The sequence below is a fragment of the Anguilla anguilla genome, chromosome 1, assembly GCF_013347855.1.
Source record: "Anguilla anguilla isolate fAngAng1 chromosome 1, fAngAng1.pri, whole genome shotgun sequence".
Taxonomy (NCBI): domain Eukaryota; kingdom Metazoa; phylum Chordata; class Actinopteri; order Anguilliformes; family Anguillidae; genus Anguilla; species Anguilla anguilla.
In genome coordinates, this window is record NC_049201.1 from 57,520,068 (window position 1) to 57,540,647 (window position 20,580).

General features: G+C 41.6%; 2 protein-coding genes across 12 annotated transcripts in view; one reads left to right on the forward strand and one right to left on the reverse strand.

Moving 5' to 3' along the window:
- Positions 1–11,679, forward strand: part of LOC118214434 (chondroitin sulfate proteoglycan 5-like) — a 36,936-nt gene extending 25,257 nt beyond the window's left edge. For 6 of the 10 annotated variants that reach the window (XM_035394386.1, XM_035394376.1, XM_035394414.1 and 3 more), the window contains 2 exons: positions 3,467–3,607; positions 10,155–11,679. In XM_035394386.1, the coding sequence (XP_035250277.1) occupies positions 3,467–3,607; positions 10,155–10,439 (426 nt within the window). In that variant the 3' untranslated portion in view covers positions 10,440–11,679. Of the gene's footprint in view, positions 1–3,466; positions 4,164–10,154 lie in introns of those variants that run through there. The other 4 variants (XM_035394450.1, XM_035394437.1, XM_035394444.1 and 1 more) reach the window with 2 other exon arrangements.
- Positions 11,680–15,758: 4,079 nt separating this feature from the next.
- LOC118212967 (cilia- and flagella-associated protein 97-like) lies at positions 15,759–20,228 on the reverse strand. 2 transcript variants are annotated; one of them, XM_035391552.1, is made up of 4 exons: positions 20,211–20,228; positions 19,212–19,455; positions 17,634–17,775; positions 15,759–15,968 (listed from the first exon to the last, which is right to left on the reverse strand). In XM_035391552.1, coding segments are annotated over exons 1-4 (453 nt in total). In that variant the 5' UTR covers positions 20,213–20,228; the 3' UTR covers positions 15,759–15,903. The 2 variants fall into 2 exon arrangements, with proteins under 2 accessions (XP_035247443.1, XP_035247436.1); XM_035391545.1 differs by lacking the exon at positions 20,211–20,228 and adding an exon at positions 19,666–19,905.
- Between the last annotated feature and the right edge of the window lie 352 nt (positions 20,229–20,580).

A 20,580-nucleotide genomic window follows, 5' to 3' on the forward strand; every position in this document is an offset into this window, starting at 1 on the left:
TAACTGGCTAGTTTGTGTCCATCAGCATCTCTGCTTACCCGTAAGAGCACAATTTATGCTGATTGTCATGGATCGATGCAGTGTTGGCAACTGAATTAAACCACCTAGATCCAGCCAACCTTCATATGTCCCATAGGTCCCATATCTCAGGATTAAATGCATGCTTTAAAAGTGCACACAACAGTAGAGATGTGAGCACATTGCAGAATGTGAATATACATATACAATCAATACACAACTGAAGCAGTTTGCCACCGTAAGGCATTTTGGTTCCTGTTTGTATTGACCCCTTAGAGTCAGTTGGCCCTTTCCCACTGGGTTGTAGGAACTATCTGCAACAGGAACTACATGGCTCCTGGAAACACTGTTGTGTTTGCTTTCCACTGCATCTTGAGAACAGTGAAGATTATGCAAAGTGGGAGGAAGTGACAGGAAAAAAGCAACAGTTACATATAAGATGTATTGTTGTCTTTATCTATTTTTTGTAGTCCTGCTTCAGTTTTGAAATGTTTACTCTTTTGGTAGACCTTGTCCTTTAGGGCTGCCACCCATTCCTTATAATACAGAATCACCCCATATTGAAGAATAAAATATTGCATTATTGAATCAGTACAAGATGGAGCTTAGGGATGGCTCATTCTTTCAGGGCACAATACTGCGGTGCATGGATGAGCTTCATGGCCTCGGGTTGAATGTGGACTTTGCCATTGCCGACTTTGGCCTAAGAAACATGTCAGCACTTGTTCATCTGACCATTCATCTTCCTGTCAGGAGGAAGCTGATGAAGAGGTTGGAAGAAGCATTTGATCATAAATTTGCAAGGTCCAATGGTATTGGGTGCTTTTGTTTAAAATATCACACTGGGATGAAATGTATTCCTACCTGTGCTGCGCTGACAGTCACAGAAGAGCTAAGACTCCAGAACCGATTTTGCGGTGTAGAACATTAAATGGGCCATATCACTGTGTAACTGGACACTGCCTCTGCTACTAGAGCGGAGCTAGATCAGTATTTCTATGGAAAGTACACATAATATGACCAAAATGCAATATGTATTGATTCCTCTGACCTTCTATTAGATGCACAAAAACATCTTTATTAAAGGGAAATAGACGTGTTCCATGCTCCTTTTGTCTGGTCCTGATTGACGGGCTGTTCTGTGCTGAGCCATGTTGTGCTGTGCCAGTGAAGTTCCTTCTGTATTGACTCCAACAACCTTCCATAATGTTCATCTCTGCCATCCCGTCCACAGACCTCCTCCCTGCACCCACCCGCCATTCATCCATCCAACACGTTTGCGCATACAGACGCACACAGACACACACACAGTCACTCGCACACAATCACTTGTGCAGTTGGTGACAAATTTACACTGACTCATAATGTGGTCCATTTGAGTCCCATGCCTTTTTGTTTAAACGTATATTTCTAAAATTAATGTCTTGAGTGTGATGAACTCAAACTCATCTACCATTGAGCAGAAAACTACAGCTCATTATTTCCATGCATTCCAGCAGTTCTTACAACTTGCATTGATGCTCAATCAAAACATTAAATGTTATTGCTTTGGCCCAAGAAAGTCACACCAACCACCTACATTTTAGTACCTCTTTAAATCTGACTAATTAAAATCTAATCTAATTTGCCTTTGAATTAATGACTGCTGGAGCAATATTTGGAGAACTTTATTACATTTTTTAACATCAGCAGCCATTGTCTGGCCCTAGCACATACATAATGGCATATAATATGAGTCAGTAACTATTATTATGTGGTACACCAGGCTGTGAAAGCTTTAGAGCACATTCAGTTCACAAGACCATACCGGAGAATTGAAAGGTGCAACACAGTAAAAAAGGGCAAATTATCTGTGTTCAAATAAACTACTGTCAATCAAAAGAAAAAGGATCAGGTAGCCCTGTATAAGATGCATTGAGAAAAGTACAGTATTTATCAAGCAGCAGATCATGCAGTGAAAAGAGAAGGAGAGAGACATACTCATTGCCATCTTCCCCTTGATTCCTAATGACTTTGCTGTGTTATTGGGAAAACAGAAGTACTCCCCTCACCCCCACCCTTCTCCAATAAAAGAAAAAAAATTGAAATAAGAAAAGATGCTGAAACACACATTTTCCAGTTTCACGTCGATGGAGGAAAAGAAGCTCCTTATCCTGTAGCCAAAGAGGTCGGTTACACCCACATCCTGCCTGAAGTCACAATCTAGCCATCGCCAAATGGGGTAAATCTGCTCCTGTTTACTACAACTATTCAAAATGAAGGGAACACACCATTAATTCAGCAGCAGCCAGCCCACAGGGCTCCTGTCATACTGTGTGCATTTGATTGCTCTCCTGAGCTGAACGAGAACCATTAGCATGTGATGAAGGCATTTGTATCCTGCTGCAGTGGGAACAGATGACAAATGGATGAACTTGAGATGTCACATGTGCATTTTGGCTCCTTGGCAGGAGAACGCAAGAAGAAGCTGCTTTCATTCCATTGCCTTGTTGTAAAAGTGCAAACTTTACAGGCATAAGAGGCTAATCTGGGAGAACTGCTGCCAAGAAACATACACTTGCTCCTACTGTTTTGATTATATGGCAGTGATTTGAAAAGTTGTTTCATCATTACATCACTAATGAGGCTGCCATATTAATTCCAGGTGTTACTGTACTGAGGCTTGCTACAAAGCAGTGCAATGTTTTTCTCACTCCCACAAGAACATTGAACAAGGCAGGAGGGACAGGTCTGAGAAAGGGGGCTGTATTGGGGCCCTGAGGGGTTGTGTATTGCTGGGGGGGAGGCTGCATGCATGCATGAGTTTGAGGGGTGGGGGGAGGGTCTTCTGATGCAGCCCCTTTAACTCTGTCTGTCCGTTGCATGTGGTCAGTTAGTCAGTGACCACGTATACTTCAATAAGGAAACCATGATTTAAATTCTATGATGAAGGGACTGTTTAACAAGGATTGTAATACATACCCAGAATCAGTCTGTTTTCACAGGGATGTTCTTCATTTTGTGCTGGGCTGCAGTCAGCACAGAGCAGCTTCAGAGGGAGATGGAGATCAGAAAAACTAGCCATCGTGGCTATGTTCCATATGAGCTCTCAATACAAAAAGGCAGTGTCTAACATAGGTATTCTCAGTCACTTTAACCAAACTGAAGTGTATATGTATTAAAACATACACTTTAAGTGGGCAAGCCAATGGATTGTATGACCACGATGCAGTATGTATTGAATTTTATGACCTTGTATTTGATGCACAAGAACCATCTTTATAAAAGGCAACATTTTTTTATCTATTCATAGTAATACATTTTTTTTTACATCATTAAAATTTGTATATGGTATAGCAACAGCCTGATTTGGTTTGGGTCATGATCATGGGTGGGTATGTGGTCCTTCCAGCGCCTGTGGTCAGAATTTGGTGTGTGAGTGTGACGCTAACGGGTTGTCGTCCTGCAGGATGATCCTAACGCCCAGAACAAACTGGAGGACCCGGTGAAGTCCCCCCCGCCCAAGGAGGACGAGCCCCTGAACATCCAGAACTCGCTCACCCCCAAACATGAGAACAACAAGGCGGCGTGCGAGGAGAACTCCTCGGAGGTAAATTCACTACAGAACAACATGATGTAATGCCACAATCCGCCACACGCGGGCGCCTCCGCCCTGCCCCCACCCCAACCTGTCCCCGCCCCTTCGCTGCCGTCTACATCACTGTCACCACTCCCGATCAGCGCCACAGCAGAAACACTCAACAGATCCTCCCCCCCCCACACACACACACCTACTTATGTCCTGCCCTAGTCCAACCCCCTCCTAGTCCCCACAAGCCCAGCCCCGCCCTGTCGCCCTCCCCTGCCTTACTGAATAACGGCATGCGTTGGTGTATTTTGTACAAAAGAAAAAGATTTACGGGAAAAAAGTTACAAAACAAAAGCTACTGAGAGGTTTTGATGTTTGTTTGACTAATTCAGTGAGTATGTATAAATATATGAAAAAAATGCTTGGATTGATATAAAAACACAATGTGTCTTCGTTTTCATTGATGTGATTTCTAATCCTTTGATGTATTTGGGTTTTTTTTGTACTTTTTGGGAATATGGAATACAAACAGAAAAAAAATCAGACTGTTGTTGAAATAAACCTTTTTAACATTAAAGATGCAGTTCTTGTGTGTTCCTGGTCTATTCTGCTCCTCCTTCCCTTTCTCTCTTTATCTCTCTGATTAGTATTTGAAGCTATGGGCTGCTTTGAAATATCGCTCCTTCCAACAAATACACACACGCACACACGCACTCTTCTGAAGCCAGTTCACATACGTGTAACTTCAGCTGCAATGTGAATGGAGTTACATTGTTTATCCAGAAGTATGTCATTGAATGATCATGAGTAATTATAATAATATTAATAATGATCACAATAATAATAATAATATCTTGTGTATGACCTGATGACTGGTACATATCCCAAAGCCCACCGAGACTGATTGTCGGGTGGTATGTGTGTGTGTCATTGTGGCCACAGTCTGGTTGTGTGCGTGTATGTGTCTGTTCGCTGCTGCTAGAGGTGCCCTGTTGATGTCACAGACATGCTCAGTTAGTAGTAGTTAGTAGAACGCTAGGCCTTTGTTCACTTACAGATGCAGATAGATATGTACTCATGCTATGACTCTTTCTCATATAACCACCAGGAGCACAGCGACCTGCTTTATATGCATTGCCTCCCACCCCTGACCTTTTTCCCTACATCCCTCCCCATCCCTTCACACCTTCATGGTATGAGGCCAATAGCACTCTCATCTAGAGGTTGCCTTATTGGTGAGTGACAGCCTAATACAGCCTTCTGCCATCTGAGTTAATGAAATCTGTTATAAAAAGTAAACATATGATGGTGTGCTTCTGTAAATCAGCACTTTCTCTCATCTTTTATTCCCTATTTAACTGGTTACCTTGTAAATTCTGACCGTAGTCCTTGTATTGTGATTTGTATCGACCTGTTGCACAGACAGGCATATGGGCACAACTGTTCACATGGGGCACAGTGTGAGCTGAAGGACTGTATTTAAATCTTCAGCACCCTGGACAGCGGGCGCACTGACTGGACAGCACAGTGCTGGACACTGCCACATGCTCTGTCTGCAATGAAAGTATTCTCTCATTGCCTTTTTTGAAATGAGGTGTCTTGCCACTCAGTGCATGTGAGATTTAATAACCTCCAGAGACGAGGGCGAAAAACAATGTTGTATTTTATTGGTAAAGTACTTTTCTATTTTACGTCCTCTACACAGAACAGCAGGCTTCAGCTTAGTAGAATGCAGTATATGATTCTTGAGCTTAAAACCAGAGACTAATGTCCCCTACATGGGACAAAAATGGCTTTTAGAAGGATAAGTACTCTTAAAACATCTCTTGTTCACGTGAAGAAAACTACCACATGTGCTATATTTCATTTAGTCTTATTTGGAAAGTGATTTAGCATCCAACATGAAAAATATGGTGATTAATTTTATTAACTGTGTCATTGCCTTCAGAAAGAAACTGAGTTCCCAGTTACGCTGTGTCTCGCCAAAATACACTGAGGAAAATCCCACTGTTGAGCTTGAGGGTGTATTTATATTACATTACAGGCATTTGGCAGACGCTCTTATCCAGAGCGATGTACAACAAAGTGTATAACCATAACCAGGAACAAGTATGACGAAACCCCTAGAGAGAAGTACCGGTCCAAGTGCAGGGAACAACCGCATAGTTCAACTTGGACCCTGAAGGTTAAACTGATTAACACTAACAATGAGAACGGCAACAACGCAGTCTATGGAAAAAATACAAGCAGTAGTTAAGACAGTTAATGCACCTAAGTCACCTACGAAACAGATATTTCTACCCTGGATCTCACCAGCTTTCATCCACACTCCTTTTCCTTCACCAATAGAAACCCACCTGCCTGCACGTCTCCCGCCTCTCTCTGTCCTCATCGTTGCCTGATAGTCTAGTCACCCATGATTTTCCACACACTCAGAAAACAAGTAGACTCCCACGTCTGGTTATTCACCCCTCACGCTCACGCTTATACTCACACATACCCGGCCATTCTCCCAGTCTTCTATGCTCACACATGACCTGTCGCTAGTGCCCGCCCCTCAAGACTGCACATGTCAGGTCACTTACCTTTCATTTCTGCACGGGCTTACTTGTTCACCTTTCTCTCATGCTCATATACACGATGTGAAGCCAAAAGCTGTGCCCCTGTCACTCACAGTCTTCCCGCTCAGCACGCTCTCAAATGTTCACGCCCACTCTCTGGCCTGTGCACTATTACCCATGAACCCGCACTCGGCTCAAGCCGCAGCCACACAGGCCCATGCTTTTTTACTCCAGCCTTCCCAGCACACGCAATATGCAATACACTAACTTACTGTGAGCATTTCCTTCAAGGAATTACCATTTCAGTTGATATTATAGGTGTAGACACTGTTTCAGTCATGAGTTTTGTTGTTTGAACTGCAGAATACTCTGAAGTTTTGTTTAATGTTTTTTTGTGATGCTGTAAAATGCTTAGCAACCGCATGTATGATGTGAGCAGAGCTAGTCTTTGTTTCGCTGAGAGAACTGATATGTTGAGAGGACTGGAATAAGATTTGTTCTGTCATTGTATTGTTTCTGCCTTTGATCCCTTTGACAGTTGAAACAATGAGCTCTGGTGCTCTGAACATGCCTCCCACAGAAGCCTGTATGTGGACTATGCTGCATTCTGCTTCCCTTGCCAGGGAGCCTCCCTCCCACAAACAAACACATGCACATGCACACGCACATGCACACACACACACAGACACACACACACACACACATACACACAGAAAACATTCACCACCACCACAACCTATCCCTGAGAGGAAAGCAGTGATGAATATCAATTCAATATCAATTACCTCTCTCACTCTCTCTCTCTCTCTCTCACGTACACACACACACACACACACACACAAACACACATACATGATCTTGTACTCTCTCTTTTCCTCTCTCTCTTGTTCTCTCTCTCTTTTGCTTGCCATCTCCCCATGTTTTTGTCTGTTTATCTTTGTCGCTTCTTGCTGACCCTGCGTTGCCAGCGCACCAGGAGGTCAGGTTTGGTATGTCCCTTATTGTGTCATTATGTGCTTTATAATGGGGGACACCACCATCTTCACATGACTGTGACAGAGGGGCTCTGTTAGTCCTGGGGTTCTGAGTGGAATGGCAATGGGGGGCTGGGGTAGCTCAAGACCATCTCCACACAGTTTGCATGGTCTCTCATTATAAACATTCCTCTAAATTGAATTTCTGAAGCCCTGTGGGATACCATGGTAACTATGCCTGTGAAAATGGCAGCACCCAAGACTGAACGCACAGGCACTGAGCAAAATGAATATGAAGTAAACATTAGCTGCAGTGGGATGTGTTTGCCCTTAAATTGGCATCAGCAGGCGATATTTGTGATTTAATTAGCTGCAGCATTGTGTTCATGCAGGAGCATCAAGATGCAGTGAAAAGAGAAGCCAGAGATATGTGGTAATGCTTGCGGCGTTGGTAAATCTTTGCAACAGGATGAAAACAGTATATGTATCAGAGAATTTGTTATTCTCCAATGCATTCATTTTCATAAACTGTATAAACATCCAATTAAAAAGATAAATAAATAAATAAAAAACAGCAGCAATGTTGCCAGTGCAAAACCATTTAATGAAGGGAAAAGCTGTATAAATCCTCTTATTTAACTGTGCAAATCCTCTTATTCAACTGTATAAATCCTGTTAGTTTATGAGATGGCTGTCAAATAATGAGTTATAAATTAGTTATTTTACATGATTTTTACGGTGTTTTGAAAAGATTTTGCCATAAGAATTGTTGTTTACAGTGTAGTCATGACTCTATTACAATCATGCTATTCACTGTACAACAAGCATTATACATAATCTTGGTACCCCTGTAATGCTCAATAAGTATTGATCATGGATATTACATCTTTTAAGTTACAGCAAGATAGATAGCAATGGATGCAGAGTATAGCCAGCTGTTAATGACATTTGGTAATACATGTTTGGAAAGCAAGGCAATGTTCTCTCTTAGCAGTCACAAAAATACATGCACACAATTCTACAAAATAATTAACAAATAAACAAAATAGATCTACTTCCAAAACATAGTGAATTCAATGCAATACACTTAGCTGGAGTATAAACCTCAGGTTTAAACCTCTAGATCACAGAACGGCATAACAACCAAAGCAGTGACCCAAAGCTGTGGAATAAGAATGTGTTGTTCCAGTTGAAATGCAGTTGTGTGGGCTAGAGATTTAAACCTGAGGTTTAAACTCCAGCTAAGTACACTGCAATTGACCCGGTGACCCAACAGAGGGCCCTGTTCCTCGCTGCACAGCCTACAAATTGGCTCAGTTCTTGGCTATGAGTTTAGTTGTGTGAGGGCAGTGGGGCAGCCTGCCATCACTGTATAAATGTGATTAATATTTGCAGGAGAGGCAGGCTTGTGCCAGTGAAACTGCATGGTGGGCAGTCTCTTTAAAAGGACCCAGCAGCTGCCCCAGTGCCCTGCCGTGTGAGGTCACTTACTTCTTTCTTTCCCTCCCCTTTTGCTCCTTCTTTCTGACAGCACACCTGGAGAGCTTAAAGTCTTTCTCACTTTGATACACATCTAACCTCTGCCCATCTCTATGTCTCAAACCCTCATCTCGCCCCACCAGTCCATATCAGTACTTTCTGTCTCCCCCTCTCTCTCCCTATTTTTATCTCACGCTCACCTTCTGTCTATCTGTGGCTTTGTCTTCGCAATTCTCTCTCATGCCCGACCTGTCTCTCTCTCCCCCTTTCTCTCTCTCTCTCTATCTCTCTCTCTCTTGCACACACACACACACGCCACACACTAACTACAGTAGGACTGTTGTCATAGCAACCGTACCTGATGCTGCCAGCCACAGTCATTGTGAAGAAGAATATTCCCACTCTTTCTCTGAGCCTGAATGCGGGGTTATGCTTCCTAACTCCCTCCTACCCCCATAAAAGGCATACATATGTGCCTTAACCTAGTGGCGATATGATGATTCGAGAACCATATTCTTTCTGAGTGCTTAAGCTGCTATATTAAAGGAATATCAATTGTGCAATATCTCAAACACATGTACGGTATATTTCATCATAAAGAGTTTTATGTGTTTTTAAGTTTAGCTTCATATAAGTGAATATTAAATTTGATCATGAACCTGAACTGATGATTACTCAGTGTCTCTTTTACCCATTGGCCTGACAGGCAGTAGGACTTGATAAAACTGACTGAAACGTAACACCCTTAGTGTATGAATATTGGTAATATTTCATCCATATCATAATGCTTTGGGAGTTCTTTCCCTTAGCTTCTGTTTATCTTCAGCAAGGCAGCAGCTCCCATGGGCACAAGGCTTCTATCTGCCAATAGGAGTGAGGCGTGGTCAGTGAAATGAGCGGCCAGTCAGAGGAGTGGCATGACAGCATTCTGCCACGGGAAGCTCTGCGTGTGGAGATTTGGTCTCTCTGCTACCATTGGCTAGGAATGTGGTGGAACGATAGCGTTTGGATTTTACTGAGAGCCTCATGATTGGTTGAGTGGGGTTTGCAGGCACACACAAATACACACACATGCAGACACACGCACGCACACACACACACACACACACACACTCTCTGCCTCACCTTCAGACAGTCACACTAGAAGTCTGAGAAACCATTACTACAGCTGGGGACTGCACAGTAAGAAAGAAAATAAATTGGTAGAATTGAACAGACCATTGCAACCAAATTCATTCTGAGGAATGCTGACAATTATTAATGAATCCTCTCAGATGTAAATTTTGGGAACAACTGCTGCACTATAGTAAGTGATTTCCCATTCCCATGGTAACGTTCTTTTGCACACTCTGGCATCTCCCTTTGCTGTCTCTGCCCCTACATGAAACCACAGCATAATGCCATGGCACTATGGAGGGATACAGAGCAGGGATACTTACATGTTCCATCAGGGTGGAGTACAGACTCAGTTAGGCGTGGATGTGACTTTACAAAAATAGAGAACAAGCCTTTGCACGTGTGTGTTTGTGTGTGTGTGTGTGCGAGCTTGTGCAGATGTGCTGTTCTTTGCAGGGAGGGGTAACTGTCGAAGTGGAGGAGCGACTCCTAAAATACAGCAGTAAGAAGCCCCCTGCCTCCTCAGCGCTCGACCATGACGCATGCTTCCACAGACACCACTACTCCTCACCAGAGCTGGGGCGGAGGGGCAGGGCAGACAGCCAATTAGAACAGCGGGACGTCCCTCCACAGCAGGTGGGCAGCCCCATCAGCACCCACTCCCTGCCCACCCTGCCCACCAAAATGTCTCAGCCTCGAGGGGGCAAAGCATACACTTTCTGACTTGTGCTTTCCCCCATCTCCCTGACTAGAATACTCTGAAACCAGACTGATGCACTGGAAAACACTGATATAGCAAAAAGATTGATGATTTCATTGGCTGAGACACTGCAAAATACTGATTGATAAACAGCACTACTTAGTGACTGCCTGTAATATGCTTATATATGTCTGCATCATACCGAATGAAGTAATGTACTGTACTTTACTGATACTGTTACTATATATCCACTGACATATTTATGATGTTCTGACAGTTACACTATGATATATTGACTGATGCAATTCACTGTGATTTATTACCCAGACTCAATTGATACACTGTAACATGATGGCAAGCAAATTGTGGTTTACTGACTGATGAACTTACATACTGGCAGATAAATCATAATATACTGACTGATGCACTTTAACATAATAGCAAATAAACTGTAATATACTTGCTGATATAATGAATTCATATAAATAGTCCTACTCTGGCTGATGCTGATGTATTATAAATTAAGATCCTGTTGATCCAAAACAAGTGGACCAACTCATTAGCCACAAATAGGGTAGTCCAGACAGCAATGTACTGAGTGGCATAATAAGACTATAAAACCTAACAATCTTAATGGCTCCCTATGAGTGCAGGCTGGGTGGTGGTTTCAGGTGTAAGCTTTGGCTATGTCATAAGCCAGACAGGAAGTCCACCTCATCCCACCAGGGTTAGGATGTGTTTAAGTCGGCCAGGGTTTCTTGTCTACTGCTGCCTTAGTTCCACCCAATAGTGGCTTTTTGTGTCTGCCCTCTCCAGTGCTGCTATGCGGACCACAGGGTGTAAAACATTTCCTAGATTGCGGGTGTGTGCACTGGAGGAGTGCACGTCCATCAGCTACAGTGCTCATAGCATGTATGTGTGGGTGAGACAGTGAAGAGAGGCAAACCATAATGCTGAATTACTTTGACCTGACAATTAAGGGTACCTACACCACGATATCACTGTGAATGTGGCATAATATATTATGAGAAATCAAATATCTGGCTACATAGAAACTACAAGATATATATAATATTTTGACAAACTTTAATATACTATATGTATTGACCTGAGAGAGATGGTGATAGGATATATGAATATGGTGGTTAAACAACAGTTACTCATGCTAAGGAATGGCCACATTCATAGACAATCTGTGTGCAAAAGCTTTCTGATGTTCATAATCTTGTAATGCTATTTACTTGAAATAAACTTATAAACTTCCTTCATCTTCAAAGGGGTTTTACTGTTGTACTTGCCGTTGATCACAAGGAGAAAGGTCTTTGAAAGGGAAAGGAAACAGAATAGCGTAAGGAGCTGCATGGAGAAAGAAAGGGCAAGGGAGTAGTACTCACCACAGAAATCAGTTAACTAGTAATCTTGAAAAAATGTAGCAAGTGTAGCATTTAAAAAGATTGTTTCCCTCTCATTTGAAAGTGTGTGTGTCTATGTGAATTACATAAGCATACTGTGTGCATTTGTATGTGATTGTATGTAGACTGTGTGAGCCTGTGTGTGTGTGAATGTAAGTAGACTGTGTGTGTGTGCGTGTGTGTGTGTGTGCATGCGTGTGTGTGTGTGTGACCACTTTTGGCATTTCCGTGAGAACTCTGTGTGTGTGTTAAAGTTGAAAATACATAACTTTATTGAAAGTTGAAATAAGGACCACTGGAAATTAGACAATGAAATACAATTGTAGGCAAACATGCAGATTCAGCAAACTCCTGGCAGTTGAGTGAGCAGTGAGGTTCAGTGGAACAGTAGTGAGGAATGGAGGTCACTGATTGCCACAGTTTGGCTGTGTGACCCAGATTCTCTGAGCAGTGAAGTGCAAGACTGATGCATACATAGTGTGTGCATATGATTACCTATGGCACTGACAATTAATTGTGCTTCTGAATCAAGGTATACTGCTGATGAAAACAGTATTAAAGATCCTGGGGGGAGCTGTTATTGTTGCACAATTGAGAAAAAACAGGCCAGTGGAATAGATTTGCATCGTAAATGAATTAAAATGACTTTGCATGCATGTGTTCTGCAGAGAGGCAGTGGACATCTTTTTTTAAGCCACTTTATTTACACAATAGTCTGTCAGACCTTGATGTAATTTCATCTGCATTTAATTCCATATGAAATCAACTGAGTCTGGATATCTCAGACTTGAACTTCAAAACGAAATCATTTACAGTGAAAATAATATAATTAACATTACATTAACATTCCATACCATATGTAGAATACAATAACAGCCTTCACGCAGAATACAATAACAGTCCTTCACACTTGTAGTAAACCAATAAACACCAGCCTGTGTGATATTCATGTATGCTTGTACAATGCATACATAGACATCTGCATTTATGGGGCACTGTGCCAAACATATATATAAGTCAGAGCTATATGTGACCCCCTCTCTCTCTCCCCCCCATACCCATTGCCCCCTGGTCTCCCCATGTGTGAGCAAGGTGGTGCATGGCTGTCACAGAGAAAGGTCCGGGTGGTCTCCTTGGCTGCAGGGCACTGGGCCCTTTTGTGACACAGGGATTTAATTACCATGCACCATTAGCCATCCTGAGGTACAAAGACACTGGCCCGATCTGGGAAAGACATATGCTATTGGCAGGGACGAGAAGCAAGCGAAGAGGCTTATTGCTGAGAGAAACCTCAACCATCACCCCAGCTCTCACAAACCCAGAAACATCGCCGCTAACTCAGCCTGCTATTGTCAAGCTTTGAAAGCTGGCCAAACATGGCAAGGAGATGGAAAAACACCATAATTCAGGATTAAACATTCTTCACACGGGCACTTCCGAGTCTGGAAAGCTCTTAAGTTAAAACGAACCATGCTAGCCCAGACAACTTTATTTGGGGCCACCAATCTTGAATGCTGAAAAGAACAGCAAGACAACTCCCTGTTTATTATACAACTGGAGTGAGCCTGAGGGATGTAGGCAAAGACAATCAAAAACAGGAGGCATTTCATGGGAAAAGCTGAAGCCAAACCAACAGGGATCTTAGGTGTCCTCTGGTGGCAATATAGTGTACTACAGTTTGGGAGGGGCCTGAACATTCAAATCGGTTACACAAGCTATTTTTGGCACATGGTTGTGTATTGGATTTGTTTTGTTTTTAAAAGGTTTTTTTTTTGGGAAAATCAGGAGCCAGATTCATTCACTCAATCATGATGATTCTATTAATATATCATAACATAATGACGAGAACAGGCAATTCAGCCCAACAATGCTTAAATTAGCTTGGCTACAGGCCCAAAACTGCTACAGTAGCTCTTAAAAAATAAATAAAAATAATGCATGACTTTTAGAAAAATTGACACCCTAATTGACATCATACTTCATATGGTTTGAAAAAAATGTAACTGACAAATATGATATTTAGGTTGGATATCTTACCATATGAGATAACTGTTAAATAAACTGTTTTCTTTAACAAAATGAGAAAGGAGCCATGATTAAGCTAAACAAAAAAAAAAACATGACAAAAAATATGAAACTGATTATATCTGTAATATTTATTTTAAGGTTGTAGCTTACAGTCTTTAGTGTATGGTCTAGTTTCAATCTAATTCAGAAATTGATCCAAAAATATCCCTACAGAAAACAATGTGATGTAAGTGGGTATACATTACAGAGACAGAGTTGAGAAGTAGCACAGGCATACTGAGGGATGATCCATCACTGTTCTGGTTTCCATGTGTTTGCATGCTCAGAAAATGTACAACTGACTCGTTTTTATGAAATATATGGAAGCTTGAGGAGGTACCATTGTCCTCTGATACGCTCTCCCCATTCCACAAATGTTGGTGCTGTGCAACCACTTTCACATTCCCCACAAAGAGAACAAACATCTCATTTGCATCAAGGAAGAAGTGAAGTGACAGAATGCAAAGGAAGTGGGGGTATTTGGCCCCCTCTCTGCTTTACAGACCCCTCTTTGTGTGTTCTCTACTCAGCCCTCTCTGCCAAAACCCTGTCCTCCCCTCCATCTCCCATCTCATGTCATTACCCCCCTCCTTATGTTGACAGCCTTGAACAGTTAACCTGGTAATGCAGCAGTAAATGCAGGAATGGCATAAGTCACAAGGGTCTAATCACAGCCACCTGTTCCTATCACTTTTGTTATCATTCATATTCTCAGTCCCTCTCTTCTCCCTCTCCTCTGATTGGCTCTTGCTCTCCTGCAGCACTGTCCTGTCAAACTGTGTTGTCTATACTGTGGATGAATACATAATAGCTTTGAAGTGAATGTTTTGGAGGACTGCACATTCTTCAGCTGGAGTGCCCCTTGGATGCATATTGAATATCAGTCAACTGAGGTAAATGCCAATCCCAAATTGTAGAAAATTGTTACAAAATTGTTTCATAAAAACACTCCATCAGATTTAATATTGAAAACACATGCCCCAGCCATGGCACTATATACGTCATATTTCTGCTGTATATAAACACAGATTTCCCCAGAATTACTGAAAAAAACCAATTGACTGTTTCTCTGGTACTATTTTACAAATGTAGTTCAATTCAAATCTGCCCTTGATGGGCTCATGGATCTCAAGCAAACAGTATTGAAAAGCAACTAAGATAATTATTATTATTATTGCTGCTATTACATTATACTATTGCATATTCCACTATTAAACCGTTGCTGCATGCAGAGATCTGTGTCTGCTGTTCACATGTTGGTGACGCTGTTGCCCCCTGCTGGTGATCCTTTGCTGCTCACTCGCTCTTCTCTCTCCCAGTGATTTTGAGTCCTGCCTTGATGAGCTGATGATGCCTGAAGGCTTCCACCTGCCTGACCCTATACAAGCTGTGGTACTGCTTAAGAAATGGCTGCTCCTGGTGTGTTGCAAATAGAGCTGGGAGCTTGGTTGCTGGTGTGTAACTGAGCTCAACTGGGTCTGAGGTATTTATTGTTAACATTTAATTTAAACTGTGACCAAACTTCTTGGCAGGCTCTTGTTTCTTCTTTTAAAAAATATAATTAGGAGTCAGCCAAGATAGTATGTGCAAGACTTTTTGTTTCTTTTTTTTGTTCCAGTAAGTCAGATCTCTTCTCTCTGCTCTCAGCAAGCCTCAGCGTAGTTTTTTTCTATTCGTTTTAGGTCACTTTGTTATGTTTACATTTCTGTTTGAATGTAAAAATAAACCTGCCATTGGTTTCTGGTTGCACTCAGTGCATTTCTTAATTTTAAATTGAGCAAGTTAACTGTTTGTCACATAGGGCAAACTTCCTGGTTATTGCTAAACTTGTGAGTATCAGGGGTCACATAACACATACAACGCTTCATTCAACAAGTAACTTTATTGAGATACCCCAAGACGACAGAAGTTACAATTTGCTAATCTGAGTTGTATCTGGAATGCGTGTTTGGGACCTGCTTTGGTCCCTCATGAACAGGCTCACACGATGGTGCCAGAAAGACAGGAATCACTGAAGGAATCCAGACAGCTTTGCCCGGGAGTGGTGAGCTTTCAGCATCAGCTTAAAATGATCTTTTAGGGGAAGAAAATAAAGACAAAAGATTGTCAGAAGGGAAAGTAATAGGAAAATAAAAACAATAAAACCGCACATGGTTTTTCACTTGGCCATCAAACAAAACTGTACATACGAATTAAGATTAGGATTCACATTAGTATCCTACTCATACCATCCTCATACATCTGGGGCCTGTATCACAAAGCAGAATTAGTGAGTTAGCTCGATGACTGCAGTGAGTAAAACCCAGAACAGCTATTTTTAGTTTGATCCATGTTCCAGATTTGGGAGGGTTCTGGGTTTTACTCCGAGCAGTTATCCAGCTATCTCAGTCATCCTGCTTTGTGATACAGGCCCCTGTTCTTGGTGTTTTATTTCGTCAGAACCTATTTGGTAAATCATGCAGTTGTGCATGCATTTTTACACCAGGCCGGCCAGTGGAGGATGGGCTCCCCTTCCATAGCCAGGTTCCTCTCAAGAATTCTTCCCATTGGGGAACCACCATTTAAGGGTTTTCTCCCCACTGCAAGTTTTTTTACCTCATGTACTTGCTATTTGTGAGTTGAGGCCTGGTGTTTTTTCTGTTTGTTCTTTTTGCTCTGTCGCTTACCTTGCTACTCTGTAAAGTGTCTTTGTGAATGTTCTCTGTAAAAAGCACTATACAAATAAAATTGAATTGAATTGAACTGCATTGGGTGGGGACATAAGGGCACGGCTAAACTTGCTGATATCAGTAGGTTTTAAATCATAAAGGTATCTGCAGCTACCTGCATGGGCGCTGCTTGCATGGGAAAACAAACACACCTATCACATCCTTTCGAGATGTGCAATTGAATGTTGTTCAATTAAAATTCGCAGGGAGGGATTTTTATTGCCCCAAATCTCTTTTGGTTGGCAGTGCTTTGGGCCATTGCCATTGAATGCAGCTCTGATCATTTGTAGTGAGACAAGGAGACTTGATTTGGCCTGGCCCCCAACAAGGAGGAGCTGTACTGTACTCATCCTATTGTAATTCCAGGTTTGATACAGATGGTGAAGCTGCCTCCTGTTAAGTGCTATGTTTTTTTTTATTTTATTCTTGCATTACATTCACAGAGTCACATTCCAATCACTTATTTTATCCATCCTAGTCTCCTCAGTCCTCAAGAGGCTTAGGAATTGGTCTGCCATCTTTAAAGACATTCCAATCCGTTAAATGCTCCTAGGAGCAGCAAGGAGACAGGAGGTGCCTGGAGGATGCTTCACCGAGGGTACACGAGCGCGGCCTTTGAGTCTTTTTTCAGACCACGTGACATATAAATGATCCACCAGCGGATCCAGCCCTCCACATCTGTCTGTAATTGACGTGGCTTCATACTGATGCTTGGCTGAACAAGGGCATTCTATTGGTTATAACATATTGCCTTGATTTCTCCATCCTCGTATCTCATCCTTGCATCTCTTCCTCGCATCCTCCATTGGGTGGAGCTAAGATGCGAGGAAAGGACGCAAGGAAGAGATGCACGGAGTGAAAATAACCCTTTGTATGTCAGCTGTTATTGCTGCTGTCATACTGTCATGCGATCTAATGGTGAGTTTGTAACATATTTGTGACTCTCGAGGAATAACAAACAGGTAGGTTAAGTAGTAGTTAAAATAGTGTCATTAGAACAGCAAGTGGGACTATGTGGAAGACAGAATACCTGGTGAGCGCATCTCCAATAAATTTGAGGGGCCTGGGGCGGGTAGTCCCCTGTAAGGAGCCTGCCGGTCATAGTCAGCCAGCTGCTCGGTTCTGCTCATTCCTCGAGAGGGCTTCATGGTGTCCAGCCTCTTCAGGAGAGCCTGAGGACGAAATACATCCATACCTTCAAAAGCACATGTCAGAACATTAAAGCATGTAGAAGCTGTTTGCTGGTACGTCCAAGGAATGTACAACCTGTATGTGCTTCAGGTAACAAGTAATACTTTCATTCACTTCTTATTCACCAATACCTTACAAAAATATCTTTTTAATTTCATGAATTTCCACACTGCCAGTGTGTGTGGGAAGTGAATAATCCAGCTCCACAAAGGCTCATGCCAAACATGCTGAGGCCTGCGCATCGGTTCATTCTCAACTCAATCTAAAGCAATTAAAGGATGAATTATGATGGTACAACCCCTTGTGCTTACATTGAAACTGCTTTGTGTTTCAGATCTTATTAATATGTGTACAGACAGCACAAGATAAGAACCACTGTCCGGGAGAATAATGAATGTAACCAACTTCTAGCAATCAGTTCTAAAGCCTCTAGCCTGTGTGGGGAGTGCGTTGAATACAGTACTCATGAAAGGCAGAGAATAATATTTTCTTGGGCCATGTTCAGTTACCCCGATCCAAGAACAGAGAGCATGGAGCCACAAGACTGGGTACAATGTCCTGGTTAACACAATGCACAATAATGGAGAATTTCATTTGAAACGAATTTAACTACACTGTGGTAATGACTCTCCTTAATCAGTATTTTCTAGGGTATGTGTGCATACATTTATGCATGCCTGCACACCATAAAGAAGCAGTAGGCTATAATGCATTGCTTACTTACCTATTTCCAATGTGTAACCTTATAACTGTTCCAAATTATTACACAAGCCTGATAAACATTATTCAGAAATCGTGAATTCTATTTATAACTGAAAATAACGAGAAAAGTCCAGTTTAAAACAACAGCGTTTAACTAGTATTGAATTTGAATAATTTCTGTTGCCAATAGGCCCGACGTTACGTAAATACACGCCACCCTTGGCCGCTCATTTACATGAAAATGAACCATATTAGGACAGTTTGCATGGTCCGTCCCGCATTGTCTCTGGATCTTACCATAGCCTACTGAGTTAGCTTATAAGGTTATTTTGTGTCAGCATTGGCCTATTGTAGTTTTAAAAACACATTTGATGATGATGATGATGATAATAATATTAATAATAATAATAATAATAATAATAATAATGGACAAGCAAACAGAAAAACGACTGAAGCATCCCACTGTGAGGACTAGTAGCCAGTTACCGTTTAGCAAGTGAATAGGACACAATTGCCCTCTTGCCCTCTGGCAATTTTCCAATTGGAGTATGCCTACTTTCGCCTACTCGTAGGCTGTTACAATAACTGGAATACGTAACAAAATCCATTTCCAATCCAATGCCTAACCTACACAACCCATCAAAACATCAATGCCAAATATAGCATCAAAAAACCGTTTTACTGAATACCCAAATGAATATCGCCTTAGGCCTACCTGGTTCTCCCTGTCAATTCTCTCCATTTCACGTTTCCTATTGACTGCGCTGTGATAGAGGCGTGTAATGCTGGGCTCGGGGCGTTGTGACCTCTCTTTTGCTTTAGCCTGTTGCTCTTGTTCTCTTGCATTCATATCATCGTCTTCTTTTCCTTCATCGTTGCTGTCAAAAAACTGCTCTGTCTCTCCCTCCTGATCTTTGTTGGGAATGGCTGCCTGCCCGGCAGCGTCTGAGTCCGTAGACCTAAAAATAAAACATTACTTCAGTTGGTAGCCTATTAGATGGTTATTGTACCGCATTAACTAATAACAACATCTCACTGCTAAATCAACTTCATACCACTTTTTGTTGCATCTAGACGAGCCTACTATAAATATAACCCATGCAGGCAATAGCGGTCATGGGGTGGCCATGGAAATTTATTTTATCTTTCAAATTATTGTGATGACTCACACGGAGGAGACAGTGGGATTAGGAAAACAGCATGCCATCGTAGTTCGTGTAATCAATCATCCGACTCTGCGCTGGCTACTTCATAAATATATATTATGCACGGCGCTATCATTGTGACGCCACAGCTATCTTGACAATAAGTCGTCAGGTACATTTTTTATGTTTTCCTTGAAACACCTATTTAGAATGTTTGCGGGTAGGGAATTTCATAACAACTCGAATTACAGCGAATATGTCATAATGGAGCACTTATAGAACATGCAAGCTTAAATTATCTCGTAGGCCTACTTGCTTTCTTTCCCCGCTACGTTCTGTGTAAAAACTTAAGTTATACAACTTCGTTTTAGAAACAACTACACGTGAATACACGTTTCACACTACTTGGGCTAACAACAATATTTCCAAGGATAGCCCACTGAGACAACAACAATATTATTATTATATAATATTATGAGCATAATAATAATAGTAAAGAATCATCATTTTAACTCTAATAGCTCAGCATATCAATTTTCATCATAACTTAAAATATCAGTTAGTCTTACATTGCTGAGCCTTCCAGCCCCACAAAATAGGTTTATGATATTATGGCATATTGGCAAATAGTTCGGATATTACTCTGAAGTAGTAGGCTACTAGTTAGTCTGCTTGAACTCTAAGGGTTTAATTTCATTCAGTATTCAGATGCTGAATGTTATGTTTTAGCTTTCATATCTAAGGGGCCAAGGAAGACTATTTCTATTTCAAATGTAAAGTGAAGTTTATGCTACACAATATGAAACACTGTTTATTTATTTATTTATTTATTTATTTATTTATTTATTTATTTATTTATTTATTTATTTATTTATTTATTTATTCGTTTGTTTGAAGCACACAGCAGCCATGTAAGATCACATTATAAACATTTATAAT

What these genes read in the sequence shown, in the direction of transcription:
- LOC118212967 (XM_035391545.1), bottom strand. Translation starts at nt 19,703, where the DNA reads ATGGCATGCTGTTTTCCTAATCCCACTGTCTCCTCCGT. An exon ending in AATCCCACTGTCTCCTCCGT is followed by an intron (nt 19,456 to 19,665) that starts GTGAGTCATCAC and finishes TTTTATTTTTAG; the next exon opens with GTCTACGGACTCAGACGCTG. An exon ending in ATTGGAGATGCGCTCACCAG is followed by an intron (nt 15,969 to 17,633) that starts GTATTCTGTCTT and finishes TTCCCCTAAAAG; the next exon opens with ATCATTTTAAGCTGATGCTG.